This window comes from Solea senegalensis, linkage group LG7 (genome assembly GCF_019176455.1).
Source record: "Solea senegalensis isolate Sse05_10M linkage group LG7, IFAPA_SoseM_1, whole genome shotgun sequence".
NCBI lineage: Eukaryota > Metazoa > Chordata > Actinopteri > Pleuronectiformes > Soleidae > Solea > Solea senegalensis.
Genome location: NC_058027.1, coordinates 3,258,910 through 3,280,267, shown reverse-complemented (window position 1 = coordinate 3,280,267; position 21,358 = coordinate 3,258,910). Strand labels below are relative to the sequence as shown.

Here is a 21,358-nt window from a genome sequence, read left to right as displayed (position 1 = left end):
TATTTAGCGACAGCACGCGAGGAGTCTGTGCTCCAGTCATGCTAAACAAATCTTTTTAATTAAGTGATTCTAATGATTCATTTACACTGAAAACAGCCGCTTTAGTCGCTCATTCACTCGTTTGTGCAGTTTCACGCAGCCGTGCAGTGATGACTCCGCCCACGTTGAGGAGGTACTATATTGTAATAGAAATACCTAAACTGCAAAGAGGCGAGTTAGGGACCATGTAGTGGAAACGCGGCATAAACGACTTCTGCAGTTATATCGGTATCGGTTATCAGCCGAGGTGTAGATACCAAACATCATTCCATATAAGGCCACAAAGATTTCTTTAAACATGGAATAAATCAGCCAGGTTCAGCTCAGTATTTATTATCTTGCCACAGTGACATGATACTACTTTACGAGGCATGCACACAGATAATGTTCAAATGGTTGAAACTTTAGTACAACGCGTTTTAAAACCTTCTTTTTCTTCTTCTTCTGTCACAGTGTGTGATTCACAGTTCTCTCTTTCTCGCGACTGAAAGCCAACATAGCGGAGTGAAGGTGTTTTTTTTTTTTGCAGAGCACAATACTAGACAAAAATCATCTCGTTATGTACAGACATTCTAATACTGCTTATGGCAAATGGGACAGCGCACACGACACGGGTTACATTCACAATCCACTCATAGTCTTCAATGAGTTTCAGTCGGGAACACCAAAGATGAACAAACAGCAGAGAGCACGCGGAAGAAAAAAGCGACGCCGTTTTTTTACGCGTCATACGCGTGATTTTTTTTTTTTTGATATCAAAGGCATAATCAAAGTTGCATGTTCTTCAAATGTGTGTGTGAGGGTTTGTACACGAGACTTAGAAAAGACTTCTCATCGCTCCGGAGTTCCGAACGTGTACGTTGTGTATTGCCGTAAAATGGAGTAAATCAAAAGGATATGGCATTTCTCCCATAAGCCCCTGCTGCAAGCATCGGATCGATTCACATGTACATTATATCATCTTAACAACGTTTCAAACACTGAAGTGTTCCACAATTAGTCGAGGTCTGCTTCCAATTCGACAAATATTTACAGTGCGGCTGCCGCCCTCAGTCACAATATTAGCAAAATATGTATTTACACCACAAATAAATAAATAAGTGGAGAAGGGAATGGAAACTATACAAGATGTATAGTAGCGGTGCCATATTGCGTCATGGGAATATAAAAATAATAAACTGTGATGCGTTCGCTCAATAAGTCCGTCCGTATGACGTCACACAGATAAGCACAGAGGAATTAAATGAACGTCGCACGCGCGCTCGTCTCTTGAGATAAAAGACGGAGAAAAGAAAGCATTTCATGGTTAAGTTAGAGACGTGGGGGATTATGAAAGACTGGAAAAAAAAAAGTCCCCGGTCGGTCGATAAGACGACCGACTCACGGACACCAGACGTCATTCATATGTACAAAGGAGTCTCCTGGCCTGTGAGGAGTCTGAACATGGCCGCCGGCATCGTCTTCATGTGGATCTGGAAGTGAGAGAGAAACAAAAACGTAAAGGAGTTAGCAGCACTTCCATGTAACAATCCACACACACTCTGTGTTTTATTGTCTGGTTGGAGTTTTTATATCCTGTTTGGGGAGGCGGTGAATGTACTGTAAGAAACTAAATATTTAATTATGCACGGTAAAAAAAAAGAAGATTAATTTGGTTTCTATTTTAGCCACAATTTAGTTTTGTTTTGTCACGTCGAGGAGCAAATGACTGAATACATTTGTAAGTGACAGTGTGTTTGTTGACAGGTTGAATCCAACCTACTGTATTATTATTTTCTCTATCAGTTTGACAGTGTTTTGCTTCGACTCCTCCAGTGATCGTGTATCAGTCTTCCTCATCTCCTCGAGATGAAACACAAAATAAATCATCGCAATGAAATATAATTGGCCCGGGCTGCGATGTCCCAAACAACCTGCTGCTGTCTGACGGCTCGTACTCCAGAGGGTTCCTGCTGCAGTGTTTTACAACTACCCGCTCAAGGTGACCTGAATCAGATTTTTATGAATTAAATGTAAACCCGTCTTCACGTTTCCTGCATTATTTATAGTAAACGACTGATGTGTGCGTGTGTGCAGATAAGCAGCCATGCTGTTCTAATCCAATTGCAATCTAATCCCTTACAGATCAGATTGGACTGCTCACATTCAGAACTTCAAGTGTGTTGCATCTGTGTGTTAGACCGTAAATGGGTGGAGTCTTCTGGTTTGCTCTGTGAAGTAACAATATACTGAATAGCCACCAGGGAGCGACACCTTTGCTTGTAAAAATAACCCAATTAGAAAGGTCTATGGGAAAATGAGTCTAAAGCCCCTTTTCCACTAGCGCAGCACTCGGTTATTTTGCTTTTCCATTAGCGATAGTACCTGGTACTTTTTTTAGTACCTGCTCTGACGAGTTTCCAAGCAAGCTCTAGATGCCGAACTCTAGATCAGTTAAAAAGACTCAACAATCCTAAAAAACATGGCTTAATTTCCAACAATTACCAGAGAAATGTCTAAAATCTCAGTATTTAACAGAGGAGTCTGGGGTATTTAGTGACAGCACTAAACAAATGTTTTTTTTTTAATGAACCGATTCTAATGATTCAGTTTCACTGAAAACAACTGCTTGCAAAACAAAGTCGCAGCAGTTTCATGAAGCTGTGCTGCGATGACTCCTCCCACGTTGAGGAGGTACTATAGTAACGGAAACACAACAAACTGTAGAGGCGAGGCGAGGCGAGCTAGGACCATGTAGTGGAAATGCGGCTTAATTCTCATTTGATTTATGACGTCAGTAAACATTTTCCTGGGGAGTTAATGACCTCACTAATTCCAGGTCTTCTTCAGTAGAATACGACGTTGGTTTTGGAAATTATATTCCCATTTAGAGGAGAATAAATAATAATATACAGTTTTTATGAGTGGACACGACTGTGATTGACAGCTGGTATCATCTAATAGGAGCCTGGTCATGCCGCCTGGCCTCATTGGGATTCTGGAGGCTTGAAAACAGGGAGTTCAGATTCCATGGGGGTGACATCACGACTGATGATGTCACCTCTGAATGCGAATGCCCTTTGTAGGATAAGATGTGGTTTTATTGATTCCCTCATGGGGGGAAATGCAGAAAGGAGCTCTTGAGAATGCTGCTCTGCCAGCACAGGTCAATGACGTCAATGCATGGTCATATATTGTGTATATATATATATATATATATATATATGTATATATATATTTTACAACCACTAAAGTGACACAAATCATTTTTGTGATTTCTGTGTCTACACAGCCCTGAAACAAAAATCTAATCTGAGTCACAGCCACAGAGAAAACCCCCAGATCTGAGTGTGTGGGTGAACATGTGAAGCATGTGTGTGTGTGTGTGTGTGTCACTCCGAACCTCGCCGACAGAGTTGGAGAGCGCCTGGACGATCTTCTCATGAGCCGTGGCCACCACACTCTGCCCGTTGATCTCAATGATCCTGTGGCCCACGCGGACCCCGCCTCGCTCTGCGATACCGCCTCGCATCAGACTGCAGATCTGAGGGAACACACACACACACACAAGTGTTACATGTATTCCTGCAAGAATCATCAGATGGAAAATCAATGCCACTGCATGGGGGTAAAATAACTGCAGGGTGTGGTATTTGAAACTGGCTCTGTCGTGCTTTTATTTCTTTGCAATTGCCTTTTTCTTGTTTTTCAAATGAGAATTGTTCTATTTTTATTCTTTTTGTAGTCTTTCACAAAGAAAATGGGGACCTAACAATATCAAAATCTCATGATACATTAACATCTCTGTAACAAATCTTTTTTAAAAAAAGGAAAAACATATCCAAACCTATCCAAAAATATATCCTTTCCTCAGCTCCTTGTTTCAGTTGTAATGTTTCAGTTGTGTATAAAGGTGTATGAATGTGTGTTTTTGGGGAGTTTCTACAGTTTGTGATTCGCCTCGTGTCAAATTGTATTTGCATAAACAGTGCAGTACAAATAAAGACGGATCACTTTTCTTTCGGCATTGGCCATTTTTTTCTCTCCAACGCTTGACAGTTTGCAAAGTGGCTTCTCATACCATTTATATTCCCTGGCGTGTAGGTCACTGCAGTCTAGCCGCGTCTGCATAATTGTTTTTTTTTTGTTTGTCTGTCAAATTTTCTCCTTTGTCATTTCTTGACACATGCACGGAAACTGAAATGCTTCCACACGTCAGCATTTAGACACTTGGACCAATGCGATATTGTATAACTGACAAATAGCATTACATCTCTATGTGAATATAACAATAATAATAATAATAATATTAATAACATAATGAGTGGATTACTCTTCACTGAGAGAAATGTACGTGTCCGGGAACTACGCCAATATCGCATTTTCTCTCACTTTCAAGATTTTTTATGCACGTTAACGCCTCAAAAATGACCAGAAAGTCACCAATATTATAATAATAATGATGATAATAATAATAATAATAATAATAAGCTGAACGATAACAATAGGTTCCTCGCACAGATTTGTGCCAGGAGCCGTGGCTCGGGCCCTAAATATACCAAACTAAAGACTAAAGACTGTTAATAGTCCTAATATCTACATGGTTGAGGTGGTGAGAGAGAAAATATGCGGATTGAAACTTACTATGCCGTTCTGGACACTGAAGCCCAGCTGATACTTCAGATCTGGTCTCTTAATGAGGACGGTGGTAACAGGAGGACAGCTGACGATGTTCATTTTCACCTGCACCTGGTTCTTTAAGCCCTTTAACACACACACACAAACAAATAAACACACATTAAAGACCGTTCAATATCACATTAATGCCACAGCTAAATGTCTCTGTACCTTAATGATTCCCTGACAGGTGGCGAGCGGCAGCCCCACCAGGCTGGTGTTGTTGATTGACATGATCTGGTCTCCGATGCTGAGCTTGCCCGAGCGAGCCGCCGGCCCGCCGTTCATCATGTTGGCTAAAATGACCGTGGGCAGGATGGATCCCCAGCCGGACTCCACGATCACGACACCCAGGATCTCCCCTTTACTCTTCTCCAGCTGCAGCTGTGGAGCAGGAGAGAGAGAGAGAGAGAGAGTGTCTAGATCTGTCCTGAGGTGCTGAGCGCAGAAAAAACATGGTTCGGACGCAAACTGCTGAGGAATGTGTACACGCACTAGTCCTGACTTAACTACGCTTCCTCTTTGATGCCTACTTTGAATTCCTCAAGCTCCTTTTAATGGATCAGCACAAATCTGTTGTGTAACAACAGCGATTCAGCGCCAAGCGTCGAGAAATATGATACACAGTTTATACAGCAACACAATGAATAACGCTTCGTTCCGTCTCCTATTTATCATCCATAAGTAGCTTATACACAACTACACTATGCTATATATTAAACTAGATATTGAATTATATTTTAATTTATGTACTGTATTGGTCACTACATTTTACATCATAATACTGCAGTACATCACAGTTTTACTCACCAGCCTCCACAGGTGTGAACAAAGACACTGATAAATACACTTTGCGTCACTATACATTACCTGGAAACCTTTATGTAGTGTTTGTAATGATATAAAAGGTAGCATAAAAGCACAATAATTACACACTACGATCAATACTACATGTACCGTGATGACTAAGGGTGAAATTGTTGGATTTGTCAAAATCAGAAATATGAATCTGTGCAAGTTGATTCTCTCTTTCACATCTATACAATTCACTGTCACTGACACATTATTACTTCAATAGAAGTACATTTATCAAGTGCTGTTCCTGCACCACTTTTATTTGATGCTTTACTTCTATTATATGTTGAATATCCCATATATGTAGCCTTCAGTTAGCATCAAAACCCAAAAGATGTTCAGTTTGTAAAAACGTGGCTCCTGATACAAATGTAAAAAGGCTCATTCATGGCTAATGACACACAACAATACATACAATTATTTGATGGTACACAATTTCATTTAGTTCTGTTTACGTTAAAGCTTTCAAAAAGTGGAATTTTAAAGTAGTTTTCCTGCCGTTTTCCGGACATTTTGACGTAGAGAGAATCCTTTGACAACTTTTACTCATTGTCGTGGCTAGCTCAAACGCGCTAGGACGAGTTCTTTCGAATGCGTAGACTAGCCATTATTGTTTTCCCAAAATGGCCGACTTCCGGGTGGGCGGAGCTAATAGAAGTACATTAGAAATTTGGAATCATGAGAGCAACAACACGTGTACCAAGCATGGTTAAAATTGGAAACAATTATGCACAACGTAAACAATCCAAAATGTAGCATTTAATGCAATTTTGGCCAATTTGTCTCGCGTCAAAAATTCCCCAAAAATTCCTCAAGAAACTTTGGAGCAAGCCTGATCCGATAACTTTTGTTTGACCATGACCTGACTTCTGGGGGCACTATACAGCCTTCAAGAGTTTTTATGCACATTAACCCCCTGAAAAATGAGCGCAACGTCGGAGAAAAACAATAATCTGAACGAAAGGTTGCTCCCCCGTTCGTGCTAATTACTACATCTTCAATTTCTGCCAAATTAACATAATGCCACTATTGTACACCCAGAACATTTGAAAGATTAAGGAGTAGAAGTATACAGTAGTAGAAAATGTCGATTAAGTACAATAAGTATAGTAATCTTTGCAGCAGCTACATGTGACAGCGTTTACTCCATCTAAGCTCTGTTAAAGCTGTGATTATGTTATGTTAAGTTAAATATTACACTAGTTTACTAGTGTTTAAATGACGGTCATTTATTGCTTTCACACATCTGACTCCTGCACAGATCTCAACACTCTTTTAAAGTAGAATAAATCATTTTTTTGCTGCCAACAAACACGTGAACAAAAGTTAGTTTCTCTGAGCAGAACTCGCCGTACCATCTGCCTTGGTGCGATACGAGACACGAAACATATGGAGAGTAAATTCACCGTGGGATTACAGTAACAGTAACACGCAGACCGACCTCTTTGCAGTTTTCAGAGTTGGAGAAATGGATGAGGTCGTCATTGTACATCTCTTGGGTGTTGATGATGTCACTGTACTCCTTCTGGCTCAGGTCCTCAGGGTTGATGCCGTTGGCTCTCAGAAACTCTTGGTAAGCGACGCTGAACGCCTGGCCGATGGACTGGGCGATGAGCTGCGCCTGAAGACAAACACAAGGCCGGAAACCGCGACGTCACTGCATCTGTGGTCTTGTTTTGTTACAGCGACAGACGGAAATGTAACAATGGGCATCAATGTGCCAACACCGAGTGATTCTAATTGTCATACAATCCGTGCTCCACATGTCATTTACTGGGGTTGTTTTCTGTGGATTTCTTGTTTTATTTTGACACCCAATTAGTCTCATCTATGTCTAATTGTCTCTCTCTCTTCCTCGCGCGTATCTATACTCGCCCTTTTGCACTTTCTTCTCTGTCTGTGTTGTTCTTGTCTGTTTCGCAGTTAGAATTCTGGTTTACTCCTCATGTCCTCTTCCCCCATGGTATTAATCTCTGAGGTTGTTTTTGTTTTTTACTTAACCCATGACCTTTCCTTTGCTTTGTTCCTGTTTTATGTTTGCTTGAGTCTGCCTTTTTTTATATATATATATATACAAAAAATTGATATTTACCTGCACTTGGGTCCTATATCACAACTGTGACAACACGGACATGGAGTAGAGTAGTTTGAGTCGTTAAAACTAAAAAGAGATGTATTTTATACATAATATACCTAACCATAACCCTAACCCACATGTTTAGAGAATAAACAACACATAAATGATATTAGCTATCAACATGAGACTGATCAGTGGATTTTAAGAATAACATGACAGACACTTCCAGGATCACTATGTCGCATGGACAAAAATGCAACAATATCCTCTTTTACATAGTATATCATTAGGAAAGGTGAAAACATCTAGTTTAAAATGATTTCAAATTATTACTCTTTTTGTTGGTTATAAGTTGACCTGAAAGGGTTGTGCTGGTTCACTAGAAAAAACTATGAAAGTTGCTTAAAAAGGTGATATAAGTGAGAAATGAGTTACTGTATATTAAGACGTAACAGTGCCCTCCTATAGTACGCAGGGAAACCAGGAAGAGAATCGTATTCACTTATTCATTATTAAGTCTTATTCACTTTAATCCTTTTTAAGTCTATGTGTCCCAATACTTTTGCTAGAAAGAATCAGGTTCAATGTTGTGTGTATTAAGATAAAACAAAATCTAGTACGGTTATTTTTGTGGATGTGCTTGTGCATGAACACAGTGTAAAGTAAGGTCTAAGTACAGCATCGACCATTTTGCACTTTTTAAGTATCACCGGCACAGAAGACATTTGCTGGGATTTTTGAAAAAAGGGACATCAATAAAACCTGGATTTGTAAAAATAAAAAAGACTTGGCTGTGAGGGATAATATAGATCAGGAGGATAAAAGGTCCATCTCATTTTACCTCATTTCCTCCGTAATTGAATTCTACACTGGGCTATGAATCTTGTAGAGAATTTGCAGACATTAGTGCCACTAACTCTCAAAATCAATGGACTGCGAATGTGTTTTCAGAAGAATAAAATAAAGTCGGGAAGAGGAAAAACTATAGCTACAATAACACAAAACAGCTCATGAGCTGATGGATGAGCAGCTGAATGTTTCTATTATAACTCTGACTCTGGCTTTTTAGAACCTGGCAGTGAAATTAAATGAAGAGAGCACAGATTGGAGTCCAGCCTTTACTCTGCCTGGCACACACTTTGGGTTGTTTGGCCCTTTGTTCAAACATCGCTCGCGTTGCCAAGTCTCACTTGAATGTGCCTCAACAAGACAAGAAGCAATTCTGTGGTAACGAAAAATACAATAATAATAATAAAAAAAAAAAAGAACAAGCCAACAACATTTTTGGTTGAGTGTTAATGATGTTTGTCATAAAGTGGCGCAAACATGCAAAAAGTCGGGATTCAAATGAAATGAAGTCTACGAACATTATTACTGGTATTTAATGATATCGCACATGAAATGCGATATCTTTTGAGGTTTCATCTGTTTGCCGAGATAATATCAGGAAGTGACTTCCTGTATTCTCTTTAATGTGTCAGGGAAAATTACAGATAACATTTAGTGGAGGATTTACTGGCAGAAACTGAATATACTACTTAAGTATGTTTGTATAAGGGTATGTTCATTCAAAGTTAAAGCATATATAGCAACCAGATATACAAACCAACGAGGAAAAAAGAGAAAGCGAGTTGTGAAAGAGTATCTTCGTATTTTCTGGTACACAAAGGCCACCGTAGTTCCCTGACACTCTCGGGAAAGAGTCCTCTGTTTCTTACAATCTACACTCTCACCACTAGATGTCACTCAATCTTACAAACCTCGCAGTTCCTTCCACAAACACATGAACAGACCGGGCACTTACGTCCTCAGACTCAAAGACATGGCAGATCATCTTGTACTGCTTCTTGGCCTCGGGTGCCCCGGGCGTGGACTCGATGCAGTCCTGTGAGGCCGTGCGCGGCATCCGGCGTCGAGCCATCAGGACCACAATGTTCCCAATATCGGCGATGTAGGATATCGTGCGGAGCGCGTTGTCCATCATCGTCTCCTGCGGGCACGTGAAGCAAGCTTACATCAGCAACATCCTCAAACCAGTTTTATCTGTTGTTCTTAGATTACCTCAAGTTGATCATTAAGATGAGAAACAGCCTCAGAGATGGGAAAGTTGCCTCATATTTAACTAGTGAAATACAACCAGGCTTTTATTTTGAAATATACACAGGAAAGGAAATGAATCAGTAGCATTACATGTCACAGCCAAATCCTTTTTAGATTTTCTTTTACAGCATTGTTACTTTTAAAATTTAAATGTGATGCATGTTGCATATAAATATGGGTTTATTTATTATTATTATTTCATCCTCTTTAATTTGTGGCCTTTAGTGTGGCCCTCTGGACCCCTGGCTTAGAGCTACATATACATGTATCCCTAAGCAATAATCAACTTCCATACATCAGCTTTATTATTTTCATCACAATATATTACATTTTGAATTATAGAGATTTGAAAGCAATTTAGATGCTTGTGTTTCATGCACACGCATAAACAACTCAAACAGGTAAACTACAACTGAACCACAATACATGTTGGTTAGGGCTGGGTATTGATCTTCCTCTGTATCACCTAATATGAAAAATATTTAGTCATTGGATATGAAATTGCAGTCTCTAAGGAGTTCATCTCGTCCAGGGGTGACCAAACCTTTTTTTTTACGAGGGCCAGATTTGATAATGTGAATATTTCTGGGGGCCAATGGTCTCTAAGACCTTTTTATTTAACACATTTCTCACAATTATCATTTTTAAATGGCAATGTAAGCAAATCTAAGCAGCGTAGGAGTGAAGAAATGAAAAAAAATCTGCCTTTTCTTTCACATCTGGAGTCAAATATCATAATTACAGTATAGACAGAATGAATAGGGCTGATTATCTTTCTTTCTAAGTCCTTCCCGGGGCATGAATAATACTTTGCTTCATGTTCTACTGCTAAAAGATGACCGGGATACAACTGGATTTTTGAAAATGGAGTCAATATCATTGGTATCAAAAGTATCATTAAGGAATTGGTATCGATACTGATTTTCTACTGAGGCATTTTAATCAGTACTCGGCCCTAATCGCACTTCTACATTTGAAAGGACAAAATTACGTCATAATGAATATTTCACAGTGCGCTTTTCATTCATATTGATGCGATATATGATGAAAATATTTCAGTTCAGGCTCAGTAAACGTCCTCTTTTTGTTGTCAAATTTGAGAATTTGCAGCTCCAACGTGCAGCAGATTTGTCGACTTCCTCTGATAAAGCTTCAGCATCATTTTATGGCAGCCAGTGATATTAAAGCACTGCTCATAGGAAACATACAGGCCCTAATGCAGAGTGAAAATAACAGCGCGGCGTAATCTGATTATGTAAATGAGCATTTCCATACATGTTTACCCAGAACTAATGAGCAGGTGCACAAATAACTCACACAAGGTTTTGGATATGAGAGTGTTTGTGTCGATGAAACAAAGCAAGGCTTAATCATGATTGCTCCAGTCGCCTAACGCACGTCTCGTGTCATCATGTATGTTTACGAGACGACACAAACTTTGAAGGTGAATCTGTGGGGTTTGCCGAGAGGACGTCGTATCTGTTTATTGCTGCTGAAGACGCGACAAATTTCATCTCGGCTCACTTGTTCCAGCCCACTTTTGTAGCTGTTTTTTTTGTAAATCAGAGTCAAACACCCGAGGCAAGCTGCACGGAGCTTATTAATTGCAGAGAGAGGGAGTTTTTACTCCGAATCCCGCTCTCTAAAGAGTGCCAGGATCAGCGGCAACCAGATGGAAAAAGGGAGGAAGATAGTCACTGCATTGCAGCACATTTGTTTCTGCCAAGCGGCTGCCCACACACACACACACACACACACACAAACACACACACGCACGCACACATATATACAATGTGACACTCTGCTCTGACAGCAGCCAAGACTGAAATACTGCAAATGAATCATCATCTAAGTCTACTTTTGACTGTTAGTGTGAGCACAAAACTCCACTCCTGAACTACAAAGCTCTCGGGAAGCATCTGTGCTTCAATCCACAGCTCCACCTCTGACAAACAGAGACGCTTGCTTTACTCCGCTGCTTAAGACGAGAACATGTTGCCATACGCAGCTTTGTGAATAAAAACAACAAGGGATGGATTCACGCTGTCGCAAACATTTTTTCAATGAGAGCTGAAATATCATTTTTGAGTCAATCTTTAGTGCGATAGCTTCTGTGTATAGATTAAAAACCACATGAGATGCCATCAAAATGTTAAATAATATACAAATAACATACAAATGCAAGAATGAGATCCTAAATACAGTTTATGAATGTTTCTACCATTTATGTATTGTATTCTTTTAAAGGAATACGTCACCGATTAGCATTTAGCTTTGTATTACTAGAATAGGGGTTGTATGTTTGAAAGAATTTTGCTTCCCAACCTCAGTTTCCCCTTTTTTTTTGTTACTTGCCCACCAGTGACGGTCCGAGACTTCAACCGGCAATGCTAATTCTGCACTTTTTAGACCCACTCGTAGGGGGCAGTGTCCGCCATCTTTGCTAACAATTACGCTAACAGGACCAAGCGTCTCTGGTGGGCACGTAACAAAGAAAAGAATGAAGATATTTCTCGACTCAGGGGAAACTGAGGTTGGGAAGCACAATTTCTCAAAAATACGACCCCTATTCTAGTAATACAAAGCTACATGCTAATCGGTGAAGTATTCATTTAAATTGGCACCATTTAAATAGAACATTGGAGCCTTTGCAATTAGTTAATTTCATGGTTTTTAATTGCTATTTCCCATCCATCCATCCATTGCCTACCGCTTTATCCTCCATATGAGGGTCATAGGCGGACTATACGCTGGACAGATCACCAGTCCATCACACTCTCAGTGAGTGTCTAATTTGCCTAATCCCCATATTGCATGTTCTTGGACAGAGGGAGAAAACCCACGCACACACAGGGAGATCATGCAAACTCCATGCATAAAGGCCCTTATTCCAACTGGTCTCGAACCCGTGTCTTCTTGTATTTTAAAGTCCATATTATAACGATTGACTAGTGGAGAAGAGGTTTGGTTTATACTGCATCTATACCCCTGTTGTATCTATTAAAGGAGCAGGTGCAGATTGTGCAGAGATATTTACGCACAGAGACTGTGCAGAGAACATTGTAGAGTCGTAGGAAGGGAACTCTGACAGTGACGTCATGGGATTAAAAATAAATAAATCAGGTGGTGAGCTTTTTCTTTAAAGGCTGCAGCATTCAGGATGGATATATGAAAACATGACGTAGGCACGGTTGAAGTTCACCGGCGCTCACCTGTGAGTCTGCGTTGAGCACTTTGATCCTCTGCGTGGAGATGAACAGATCCACCTCAGTGAGGGTTTGCGTGTCTCCATCTGCACTCTGTGGAAACACAAAGTCACAGGGTCAGATTGACTCCTCTGACGTTCCATTACTGAAGACTGTAGTGCAAACAGCGATGTACAGTTGCCTGTGTTAAACACAGTAAAAGTCTTAGATTAAAAGGCATGCATGTGTCGTTTAGGCTCCACTGATGGCAATGCTTGTTAGATGGATGACAGGCTGTTTAGGCTAAAGGTGAGGTGGGGAAAAAAAGGCAGGAAAAGAAAGCGTTTGGCAGTGGCGCTGTTAGTTTACATTAACTGTCCTGGCGCGAGGACGCCGAGCTGGCACGGAAACAAGAGACAGCTCAACACTAAAACCCAAACCAGCTGGCTGTTTCACCACAGAGTGCAATTCCGCTTGAGCACATGCACACTCTCTCTCTGATCACACTAATAAAATTATGTTTTATTTCATTCAAATGTGTGGCTAATGTGTTTTAAATGAGATAACAGAGCAGACATGGAGCTATAACTAAATATTTCATATCACACATAGAGGACCATTTATTTATGACTGTTGCTTATTAGTATTTATCTCCACCAAGTGTCAGGAAATTGACTGGAATAATAACCAGGTTAACTTAAATCAGGTACAGCTAAAGGTAATGCAGTTAGTGAACACTGGTGAGTATTTTACCCGTGTTCAAAATCACATTTTTCACCATAACAGTCTACAATGTTTTTTTTGATAAAAGGACAAATGAGAATCCACCTACATCTGATACATTTCCACCTGTATAATACTGAGCGTATTGCAGACGATGTGCACTTTGAATTACTGCAATTAGGCGACAGTTTGTGCTATTTCTGAAAGCTAAGGAGTTGCAAGTCAAAGTCAATGTGGTAATTTCACTCGGGCTGTTGCAGGAAGCCGGCGAATCAGCGTCTTTGTCGCCAGAAAGGAAAAAAAGTGGGAAAAACGCCTGAGCATAAGTTTCCATTTTTTGGCCTGTTCTGGTGTTTACTACAGGCTTTTATTTAGTTTGTTGTTTTTTTTAAATAAAACTTTTGGATTTTCTTCATTTTAAATTGTTAATATGCTATTTTAACATGCAGTTAATTGTAAGGATAGGATTACACAAAAAAAACTCACTTGTTTCTGCTTTTTTTAATAGAACATGTCACTTTTGTGACAAAGCACAGCACATGTTCAGCACATATACAGCTGTATCGTCCAAAAGAAGCCTGATTACAAACGGCTTCTGTGAGTGTACGGTTTAAAAAAAGCCCTGACATCTCAAACCTCAACGCTTCACAACAGTAGTTTGTTTCGCAGCCACGGCAGCTACATCCGTCTCTATATAAAGTCTTTCTCCTGCCTACAGCTTAACCAAAATGGTGCTGCGCACCGTTTTCACAGGAAAAAGAGAGTGGGAACACATTATGCACATTCTGGCCTCCACCCACTGACTTCCTATTGGTTTTAGAATTAACTTCAAGATTATAATCTTTGTCTTTAATCCTTTCAAGGTCATTGAGGTCTACTGATCACCTGATATTGTCATCGCCAAAAAAACAAACCGGGGTGACCATGTAGTAGCTCTTAAATTATGGACTGAGCTCCTCCTCATATCAAATGTTTGTTAATAATTGTTTATTCCTTTGAGGCTTTTAATCCAATATGAGAGCTGTGTGGTGTCTTAATTGATTGTTTCTTGATTATTGTGAGCTTTTTGTGCACTTATCATTGAATTGTGTTTTTCAAATGAAGTGGACTGGATTGGATATCTGTCTGTGATGATGCATTAGATTCAAATGTGTTGTAATTATATCAGGGCTAGAGGACAATGTTCCAGAAACTTGGACAAAACAGAGCTGCTTGGCTCTGTCCATGGTGCTGAATTAGCCGACAGCTGAGAGGCGTCTCAAACGTACGGTTTTCTTCATCTATACACCATGAAGGTCAAAGTTTATCTTAAATATTTCCCTCTTCCAACAGAAACATCCTCAATTGTTGACACCTAAAAACCTGTAGCTGCAAATACCTTACTTGCGTTGCCTAGCAACGAGAGAGACCCAACAGAAGCCTGCCCAGTTACAAATCAGCGGAATTTGAGCCATCAGTTTAAGTCTAAAACAGAAATATATAACAGTGCAGCGACATGTGACCTGACAAATAACCATTCCTTTAAATATTGTAGAATTACCATTATTTTTCACATGGAGTTTAAAAGGTTTTTAATGTTTTCCATTTGAGCTGCAACTAGACGTGTGCATTGCATTTTGAATTTTGTACTGCTCTCTTTAGACTTTAGACTAAATCTTGGATCACACAACACTGAAATCCTCCAAAACTGTTGATTCTTCAGAGTAGAGGAGAAATTAAAGGCAACATAAAAATGTTATTAATAACAGCACGGACATTGAGCCACTTGGGAATTGTCCCTGCACCCGAAGAGCAAATAAAAACAGTAGCATAATTATAAATCAGACACAACTTATCTATTAGAGTTTGGATGAGTGGTGCCTGTTGTATAATAACCTAAATATCTTGAATTTATAGTATGTTGTTATACCTTTAAAACATACAATAATACTCTCATGGAGTGTTACAGGTTTTTCCCACAGGTCATTGCACAGGTTCACACACAGTGTGATAAATGATAGTGAATATAAAGAATTCTTCTCCAAAGAATTACAGTGAAATAGTTTCTGTTGGCACGTTATTAAATCTGATATTAATGATTCATCAGTTTGACAACACAACTTCAGGTGATATGAAAAAGTTCCCTGCTGTGCCTGAAATTCCCAAAAAGTATTATGGTATTATAGTAAAGACTTGTAAAGTGTTACATTCTACCATCTAAAATCTCTCGAAAGACTGTCACTGCCAACATGCACAGCCATTCCCAGAAAACAAAACAACAGAGTGTCAACGCAACAGAAAAAACAGAAATGTGCAAGACCCAGATGAGCGAGGATCCACAGACACAGACAGGCACAAATGAAATGAAATAGAAAAGGTGAGAGTGGAGGGAAAAGTGGCCTATGGGTCTTTTTCTTTGGCTCTGTTTATTACACACCGCCTTCTTCTTGATTTTGGCAGCCTTCTGTACCCTCTGGCAGGCGGGCAGGCGGGCGGGCGGGCGGGCAGGTGGGCAGGCGGTGGGACAGGACAAGGTCAGCGGATACGGGAGCACAAAAACAGGAAGAGGAGGAGGAGGAGGAAATAAAAGAAGGTAAGACAGTGAAGCCTCAAACCAAACAGCAGGTGTGCTATCGTTTCTCTCAGAAACAGAGAGCGAGTGACAGAGAGTGACATTAAGGCACAGTGAAAGAGAGAAAGGTGGTGTGTGTGTGTGTGTGTGTGAAGACAGGGTTTTTGCACAGCTGTGTTGGTAAAGACAAAAATAATTGTGTAATAATTGCCTTTTTCAAAAGCGTGTAGACATGAATTGACACAATTCCTGAATTTGTGACTTGCACACGGATGTCATTTGTTCCTTCTTATCATCCTAAAAAGAGTGCAGCTTACAAAGACAACAAAGTCAATAATTCATGTTCGTACTGCATGTATGGATCTAGAAACCATTAGCGGGAAAGAAAATAAACAACACTTACACGAAAGGGAACAAAGCCCCGAGCGAGGGAGATTTGCTGGGATGTATAAAAAAACACCAAAACCAAACATAAAACAAGAAAAGATGAATCTCTGTTCACATGCAGTGAATAAAAACATTTGAAAAAGTTTGTTGGGTTGTGCTGCTGATGCATCCAAAATCTGTCTGGGCGCTGGTAAGTTTTACTAGTAGTACTTTTACTAACTCCTTCAGCACTTTGAAGAGAGAAAAAGAATAACTCATCTTCACAAACTGATTCAGGAGCTTAGTTTGGATGATGGGGGTGGGGGGGTGGGGCTTAAGCTTAACATCAAAAAAAGCTTATTTCTTTGGCCTGGTATAAAACACAGTGACAGCACTCACTGTGTTTGTAAAAAGATATTTTCCTGTCATGTTTGACCCAGAAAAACAAATGCACACTGGGACCACATCGCTCTTGTTTGTGTGCACTTCTGACACTATAATATATATATATATATATATTTGTGCACGTGAACGGCCTCTTAATGTGTGTTGATTTATTAATAAATCATCCTGTTATCGCAGGTGTTGGATTTTGATAAGCGCTCCTGACACTTAAGGGTCAGATCGGCAAATCTTCCTTATCTGCCATCGACCAAAAAGGAAATGATCTTGACCCTCGCTATATCTCTGAGCGCGAGGCTCCGTGTTTGCCTGAGCTTTTTTGGACTTTGAAGACCGGCGTCGGCAGAGTCAACAGCCTAGAGGGAAGAGTCTTTTTCGGGGATTCACTTTGTGTGTTTCCTCCTCTGCGACTGAAGTTCCTCCTACTGCACCTGAGCAGGATCTTTCAGAGTGAGAGGTGGTGGTGGTGGTTGGGAGGGGAGGGGGGGCAGTCAGGCTGCATAAATATTACATCAAACAGAGAGCATAATACACAAAATGATCTGCATAAATAACCTAAGCAGGCTTGTTTTCACTCCGTTCAGCAGCAGGTGCCTTCCTGTGCTTGTGTACAACATGCTTGGATGCAGGTTTCACCGCAGTAAAATATACAAGCACGATTGATCTGCACTTCAAGCGTGGGTTGGGTGGATATTTGTGCAGCCAACTGTTTCCATTCCAATGTAAACAATTAAACATTATTTGCTGACTTCTTGCTCCAAGCAGTAGAAGGTAAATGCTGACCGCTGACATGCTTCCATCCTGATAAGACTTTCTGAAGTTCTGAAGTAGAGCGTGACTGAGTGAGAGTGGAATCGAACACAGATGTGACATCATGACAAGTGACATGCGCCTGACAACTGGAAAGGGCTTTTAGACTGAGAGCAGCCAACGCACCAGACAGCTATAAAATCCCGCATGCAATGTTATCAAGTAGGTCAAACTAGTCTTTGTTCACTCTGACAATAAGCTCTGAACCTCCATCATCCATACGAAGGTCCTGAATCGGTGGGTTAACGACAGGATGAAGACACACACGGCAAGTTTTCCTTCTTTTCCACACGAGCAGCAGAGTAGTTGTTAAGAGGAAAATCGATTGTATTTGAATCAGTGAATTAATTCAGTGCAACAACTTCAGTCAACTCTGAAGCTCCCAGGTTTTGCAAGCGCCTTGGTTAAAATAAAATCTCCGGCTTTTTCCATGCGTTTTAAACGCTGCACGTGGAGTCTTTAATTCCAAGTTACACAACTTAAAGCTGCAGGTTTTCATACCACATGCATAGCATTATCGTGACTGTGTGTTTACATCTCAATATCAAGCTTTATAAACTTAATAAATCATGTAGAAAAGCAGGTGTACTGTATATTTCTCAAACTAAGGTTGTTGACGTGTTGGCTTACACACTTTCATCCTCATCAGATTCCAACAGATTTGAACATGCCCCATATTTTTCTTCCTCCCTCTTCTGTTCATTACTGATCAAGACTCCACTTAGCACATTACACACCCAGCTCCCATCTTCACCACATCTTTCTGCTACAGTATGTCGTGTCGTGCACGTCCAGGCCTTTAGCTCGTGTCATTTTTTTAGTTAGTTTTTGCAGAACTTGCAGTAATTCAATTTCTCCTAAGACGCAACTCGTCTCCATGTAAATTGGGTCCAATAAATTTATGTCACCGTAACACCACAGCCACATTGAAATACATATTCATTCTCATTTCGGAGTCTGATAGAGGACCAATAAACGGCAATTCTAAACAGAAATTGGACAAATTGCACTTCACTTGCGCTTGTAAACTTGAAGGATCGGGTAATAGTGAACCCCGAGAACAGGGACTTGGTCTTCGGAGTCTGTGTGTTCATTAAAAAATGGAAACATGTACAAATAACTGTAAACAGTATTGGGCAAACACGAGCTTTGTTGTTTTTATGTCTGTCATATTCTGTGATCAGCGTCATTTGGATTGGAATGATGTGACTGATCGCTGGTTTTGTATATTAGCAAGCAGTCAATGAGTTTAACTCATACGACCCGTGCGTATCTTGAATAAACCTGGTTTAAGACCTTTTTCGCAGTCGATTTTTGTCAACATGAAACACAGGCTTTAGCAATTCATATTACTTAGAGTTCGACTCCAGGATTAACCCTAAGTGCTTATGCGGCGTGGATTTGTGCCGCAGGTCGTCCATGGTGAATTGCCGTGGGAATAAAACACAACTCCCTATATGGACATCCTGGGTGTGTGAGTTTATAGGTCGCATATTCATGAAAACGGGCCTGAACTGTGACATTTCACAACTTCAATCTGATTTTAAACATTTTAAGTACTTTTTGCTCAGGTGTGTTTATATAGTTGGTGAAAATGTTGTTTTTTTCATCAGATTGCCTAGGTCAGGGGTCGGGAACCTTTTTGACTCAGAGAGCCATGAAAGCAAAATATTTGCAAATTTATTTCAGTGAGAGCCATATAATATATTTTAAGACTGAATTTAACTAAATGTGAGTATAATAAACCTCTGAATTTATTCTTTTAAATAATGTTGTTATAATACAGTGTGTCACCAGCAGCATATCTTGCAATCACACTGAACTGCGACAAATGACTTACGTCTGTTGACTCATCCAAAGCCAGGGAATAGAACGGTGCTGCATTTATGTCATTCACTTGCGTTTCCTCCAGATGGAATGTAAATATTTTAAGCCGAAATCTGCGAGCCAGATGCAATCATCAAAAGAGCCACACCTGGCTCCCGAGCCATAGGTTCCCTACCCCTGGCCTAGGTTGTGCCGAGGTTAAGAGGGTCAGGGTCATGTTGTTGTTCACCTGTGAGTGAAGGTCACACTAAATACTTGACACTAACAAGTTCAAGCTGTTTTTCGTCTGAAAAAAAGTGTCGTTTTAAAACTGCACACATGTCTCCTGTCGTTTCTAAGTGGCCCAAGACTTTTGCACAGTGCTGTATTTACTGAATTTTACACAAACACTGCAAAAAGTAGCTAAAACTGAGCCAGTGCAGCCAGGTTTAGAGCCTCAGACAGATTTCTTCACTGCAAGTGGACGAGAGTCTGTTGAAACTTTTCACACCACTCTGTTTCTCTGTCTCTCTTTCTCCACTTACTTAATTCCTGATAAATCCAACTAGACAGGTGTACTCGCGGTTGGCTCCATCCCATCTTTGACAAGCCTCATTTAAATGTGGATACATTTAAAAGTGGAGCACCACTACACAGGAGGTCATTCAATATTTAGAAACACGGCCTCCCACAAGAGAGGGAGATAAAAGAGAGTGGGGTCTGGGCAGCGACTGTGCACCAAAACATCACAAAATAACTTTGATCACACACCTGGTCTCTGAGTCCCGGACTGAGAATAACGGTGAGGTGTTAGAGAAAAGAATGGAAACTAGTATTTCCTGAAAGAAGGAAACACTGAGTTTATCTAGAGCTGGATGCAAACACTTCGATAAAACAATAATCCTAATCCATAATGTGAGTGGACCATCATATGTTGCACGTCAAAGCCAACGTGTCGTTATTACGTAATTTCACTTCCGCTGTTGCAGGAAGCCGGCGAATCAGCGTCTTTGTCACCAGAGAGGAAAGAGTTGGAAAAACGCTTGTACAATTTTATTTTAAATATGTGTTATACTGTTCACATTTCAAATTTAACTCACTCACAGGACATATTCTGGCCCTTTTATGGTTAAAATAAACAAAGACGGACATTTTGAGGGTTAGGTGTTAAAGAGTTTACCGCCGAATTACCTGATTTTCTTTTTCTAAATGGGACAACGCATACTGTGCTTGGATACTGCATGACAAATAGACAAATGAACACATTAGCCAAAACAACAGGACGACTGTGACTCTGCTGCCATCATATAAAAATGCCAACAGCACTGATTGGAGGTGATCTTACACTAGCAGGATAATTAGCAATATCCACAATTAGGTCAGTTGCCACGGGCAGTTTCCTGACACAAACCTGCTTCTATATTTTAAGTCACACAGTCAAAGCCTCATACAGATTTGAGCAATATTAAAATTACACTGTGTGACAAGGATCTAATAAAGTTGGCTACGACATCGAGTATGAATAACTAGAGAGAGTGATGATGATCGTAATTCAATTGTAGGCAAGTTAAGAATTAGAAAAATACAATGAAGAAGAAGCAGAGGAGAATGTGAAGCTGCATTCATTCATTCATTCATTCATTCATCGTCTACTGCAGTCCATCACAGGACAAAGCAAAAAACCATTCACTCTCACATTTACACCTACGGTCAATTGAGAGAGTCCACTTAACCTCCAGTTAACCATGTGTTTGGACTGTGGGAGGAAACTGAAGTACCCAGAGAAAA

The 21,358-nt window shown here is 40.2% G+C and overlaps 1 protein-coding gene across 3 annotated transcripts in view; it reads right to left on the bottom strand.

Annotated features, from left to right (window-relative positions):
• Positions 1 to 356: 356 nt before the first annotated feature.
• Positions 357 to 21,358, bottom strand: part of apba2b (amyloid beta (A4) precursor protein-binding, family A, member 2b) — a 67,004-nt gene continuing 46,002 nt past the window's right edge. For 2 of the 3 annotated variants that reach the window (XM_044030340.1, XM_044030341.1), the window contains exons 7-14: positions 16,052 to 16,087; positions 12,940 to 13,026; positions 9,432 to 9,617; positions 6,992 to 7,171; positions 4,867 to 5,079; positions 4,663 to 4,782; positions 3,422 to 3,562; positions 357 to 1,511 (exon numbers count right to left, since the gene is read on the bottom strand). In XM_044030340.1, the coding sequence (XP_043886275.1) occupies positions 1,440 to 1,511; positions 3,422 to 3,562; positions 4,663 to 4,782; positions 4,867 to 5,079; positions 6,992 to 7,171; positions 9,432 to 9,617; positions 12,940 to 13,026; positions 16,052 to 16,087 (1,035 nt within the window). In that variant the 3' untranslated portion in view covers positions 357 to 1,439. The remainder of the gene's footprint in view (positions 1,512 to 3,421; positions 3,563 to 4,662; positions 4,783 to 4,866; positions 5,080 to 6,991; positions 7,172 to 9,431; positions 9,618 to 12,939; positions 13,027 to 16,051; positions 16,088 to 21,358) is intronic. The other variant, XM_044030342.1, reaches the window with a different exon arrangement.